Below are 4,345 nucleotides of genomic sequence, written 5' to 3' on the forward strand. Positions count from 1 at the left end.
AAAAAATTAAAACTTTTATTATGAATGCTTTTATTCATCAAGGACACATTAAATTAATCAAATGTGACAGTAAAAACACTTATAATCTTACAAAAGATTTGTATGAATTTTTTTATTTTATTTTTTATTTTACTTTGTATCCATCAAATCGAATCTTTAAAAAATGTGTCACTAAAGCATTAAAAAAAGCAAAACTAAAAAAATAAAAGTTTTCAACATTAATAATATTAAGAACCATTATTAATATTTGAGAACCAATAATAACTGATGATAATTGAGCACCAAATCAGCATGTTAGAATGATTTCTGATCATGTGACACCAGAAACCGGAGTAATGCTTTGCATCACAGAAATACGTTTTATTTTAAAATATATTGAAATAAAAAACTGTTACTTTAAATTGTAATATTTCACAATTTTATTGATCAATTTTACAGATTTTCCGATTAAATAAATGCAGCCTTAGTGTGCAAAAGAGACTTTTTTCAAGAAAAAAAAAGCTTTATTATTCGAAACCTATATATATATATATATATATATATATATATGTGTGTGTGTGTACTGTGTATATTAATTATGTATAAATACCCACACACACACACACACACACACACACATGCATGCATGTATACATTATACATACAAAAATATGTCATGTTTATATATTAAATCTATTTATATATAATATATAAATTATATGGATATAAATTTATTCATATAAGTACATGTAAATATTTTCAAAATATATACTGTATGTGTGCGTATTAATACAGAAACTAAACAAATGTTTGGTATTTTCAGATATTTAATTGCCACAATAGTGAATTTGTGTCATTATCATTTGGCTTGTCTCAGCAAATAATGATATGCAAATAAATGTGATTATTAATCAGCATATCATGTAATTAATTTTATTGTTTTTCACATGATTGACAGTCCTAGTAATTATATTTTCAAGTGGCTGGAAGATTCTGTTCTCATATCATACTTTCCCTAATGATCACATGTCCCTCTGTGTAATTCTGATTGGTTGTCAGCAGATGAATATATTAGCTCTCTCCTCGTCTCTCAGCCAATCAGTTGCCAGTTCCATAAACATAGCCACAATGTCAACTTCTCAGATTTAAAATAGACCCGTCTACATCTCTGTGTAACTGACTTAAAGTTATGACCAGTCTTAAAGAAAAAATTCGATGACTAACATGAATAAACAGTCACAGGTTTTCCGTCCATAACCGTGAGCCGCCAGTGTGAGGATCTGACACTGATATTACTGTGGATACGCTTCTGAGCTTAGATGGCAGACTTTAAGCATTTTACTGCACAGAAATATGTTTGTGTTATTGTCTAGCTGTGATGATAGACTACTCCAGTTTACAGCATGCGAGAGAGCGAGCGACTGAACAGGTAAGTGAGGAAATGTAACAGCATTCATGATAGATTTTGTTTTCCCAGAGGCGTCTGCTGTGAAACTGGGAATGGAGACCAAATGACAAGATTAGAGCCCAACAAAACCCCCCTTCATGTGGAATAAATCTACACGTCAGCATGAGTTTGGCGAATTCAGAAAAAAGACACTTTCTATAAAGTCTGACAAATGAATTCCATCTATTTTTACACAGAGAAAAATATACAGAAAACACTGGCTGTGTGTAAAGTGAGAGCACAGAAGGAAAAATTGAAATCGCATCATATGACCCCTTTAATCTCATCAAGACTGCATTTGCTTGATAAAAAAGTATCAGTAAAAAAGTAAAATACACTAAATAAACAGTAATATTATGAAATATTATTACATTTTAAAATAACTGTTTTGTATGTGAATATATATTAAAATGTAATTTATTCCTGTAATGCAAAGCTGAATTTTGAGCATCATTACTCCAGTCTTCAGTGTCACATGATCCTTCAGAAATTATTCTAATATGCCAATTTGCTGCTCAAGAAACATTGCTTATTATTATCAAAGTTGAAAACAGTTGTGCTACTTAATGTTTTTGTGGAAAATGTGAATAATTTTTTCAGGATTCTTGGACTTGTTTTGAATAGAGTTCAAAACAACAGTATTTGTTTGAGTTTTTTCTCCAAGTTAAATGCTTTTACTGTAACTTTTGACCAATGTAATGTGTCTTTGCTAAATAAAATAATAAATTTCTTAAAAATGAAAAAAATTTTTTATATATATATATATACAGTATATATATATATATATATATATATAACACAGATTTAGACAGATTTGTGAACAATATTTGAGAGAAATAGGCCTTTTGTGTACATAGAAAAAGTCTTAGATCAGATTTAGATTTAGATTTCATGAGTTCAGCTCATGAAAAATGGGGGCAAAATCAAAAGTGTTGCGTTTATAATTTTGTTCAGTGTATATACTGACCCCAAACTTTCAGTAGTGCATATACATGTATGTATTTTAAAGTAATATTTGCGCTACTTGTGAATTTTTAAAGATCCATAGCAAATGCAAATCTAACAGTAGACCTATAATACTAACACTAATGCTTTGTCAATGTATTTCAATACTGATCCTCGAGAAAAACACTTAAGAAGCCTTCTGTTGCTATGGCTACTTTTGTATGTAAGCATATATTTGGCACCATGTGTGTTCCGATTAACTTTTGATTACATAATATTACACAACATTACACAAAACTGCTGTTTCCTACGTTATAAGTAGAACTAAACCGTGTAGTTTATCTTCTTTCCATGAGTTTCCCTTTATCTTTCTCTCACTGGTGAGGTTGAAGCTTTCATTAGCAGGGTCAGAGCTCTATAATCCGCACCCTGCCATCCATACAGTGATTGCTAACGCTCAGCTACCCTGATACACTCAACTATCACACTGGAGGGTTACGGACTCATTGAAGGCAGCTCTCAGGTTCAGCGAGCAAAGAAAAGCTCATTGGCTCTGACTAATAGGTCACTTTCCTTCAGTACAAGCGCTGAGGGAACAAAGAGAAAACACCCACACACAGGGAGGCGTAACGCTGGCTGAAACGCTTCCTGCGGCCGCCACGTGTATGTGTGTGTGTGTGTGTGTGTGTGTGTGTGTGTGTGTTTGTCAGCTGAAGCTGCCAGAGCTCTAAACACAGCATTGAAGTGGCAGTTATGAGACCATAAGTTTGAAATGAGCTCGTTTCATATTGTAATTAAGACATATGAATCTGTTTGTTTTGTGTATTTCTGACAGGCACTGAATGTCTCATTTGTTGGCTTACTTTGAAGACAAACATCTCCCTCCTGAGGATGGCTAGCGTGTTGAAGCCGCCGTCACAGATGTCTGGCTTGGCGTTGGGGTGCATTGGTTTGTCGCCGGTCGGTATTCGCGGGGGTCGCGTCTGCCTGTCGTTTTTGCGTGGATCTGCGGGAGGGTGCGAGCGGGCCAGTGGAACCGTCGGTAGAGGTCTCGTGGGCTGGAGAAGTTTATCTGGAGGTCCTGAAGAGAGGGAGAGAGATAAGGGTTATCAAACACCAAATGTTTTCCAGTTTCTAGTGATTTTTTAAAAATCACAATTAAGGGTGGTTGACTGTAGTCAAAAACCTCCTCATAAATGGCAAAATCTTGTCTCATAATACATACAGTCTAAATTCAATATTAATGTGCCATTAGCTTTGCAATAGTAAACAGCCTACAGTTAAGTTAATGCACTACACTACTTTCCGGAATAATACATTTTTAGGAATAATACATTTAATGATTCTTTAAATATTGTGTTTTATTATGATGCTGTTTTATTATATTTTATAAAAGCAAGGGGTTTTAGAGGCTAAATGCATTGCATACAAATGTCCCTAACCCATTGTACTATGTTTGTTTGTTTTATTTCTGTTGACGCTTTTATAAAGACATATAAAATAAATAATTCAAAAAGTAAGATAATAGTAAATAAATAAAATAAATAATAATTATATTGAAAAAATATTATTATTATAAATCATATATTATAAAAATAATTCATATTATTTATATATTTTTATTTAATTTAATTACATTTTAATTAATTTTATTTTGTAGTATATGTATCACAATTATTTCACCAAGTAATATATGTCATTACTAGCCTAACTTTATATTAGTTTATGATTATTGTGTTTATATAAAATGTATAAATACCCCTTACCCAATATTTTTCATAAATTATGTTAGCTCTTATTTATATCATAGCATATGTTACAATTATTGTACCAATTTTAAGTAATATATTTCATTAGCCTAACCTCGATTCAGTTTATGAATATCGTGTTAATATAACATTTTTAAAACTGATTACATGTGTATATCAGCCATCTTTATAGCTTTGAATGCTCACACAAGTTTTGTCATATATA

The 4,345-nt window shown here is 31.7% G+C and overlaps 1 protein-coding gene across 1 annotated transcript in view; it reads right to left on the reverse strand.

The window, feature by feature from the left end:
• Positions 1-4,345, reverse strand: part of LOC107657744 (matrix metalloproteinase-16-like) — a 57,131-nt gene that overhangs the window by 13,330 nt on the left and 39,456 nt on the right. The window contains exon 6 of the mRNA XM_016445968.1: positions 3,235-3,452. Coding sequence (XP_016301454.1) covers positions 3,235-3,452 — 218 coding nt within the window. The remainder of the gene's footprint in view (positions 1-3,234; positions 3,453-4,345) is intronic.

The sequence above is a fragment of the Sinocyclocheilus anshuiensis genome, unplaced genomic scaffold (genome assembly GCF_001515605.1).
Source record: "Sinocyclocheilus anshuiensis isolate Anshui unplaced genomic scaffold, SAMN03320099.WGS_v1.1 scaffold119, whole genome shotgun sequence".
Taxonomy (NCBI): Eukaryota; Metazoa; Chordata; class Actinopteri; order Cypriniformes; family Cyprinidae; genus Sinocyclocheilus; species Sinocyclocheilus anshuiensis.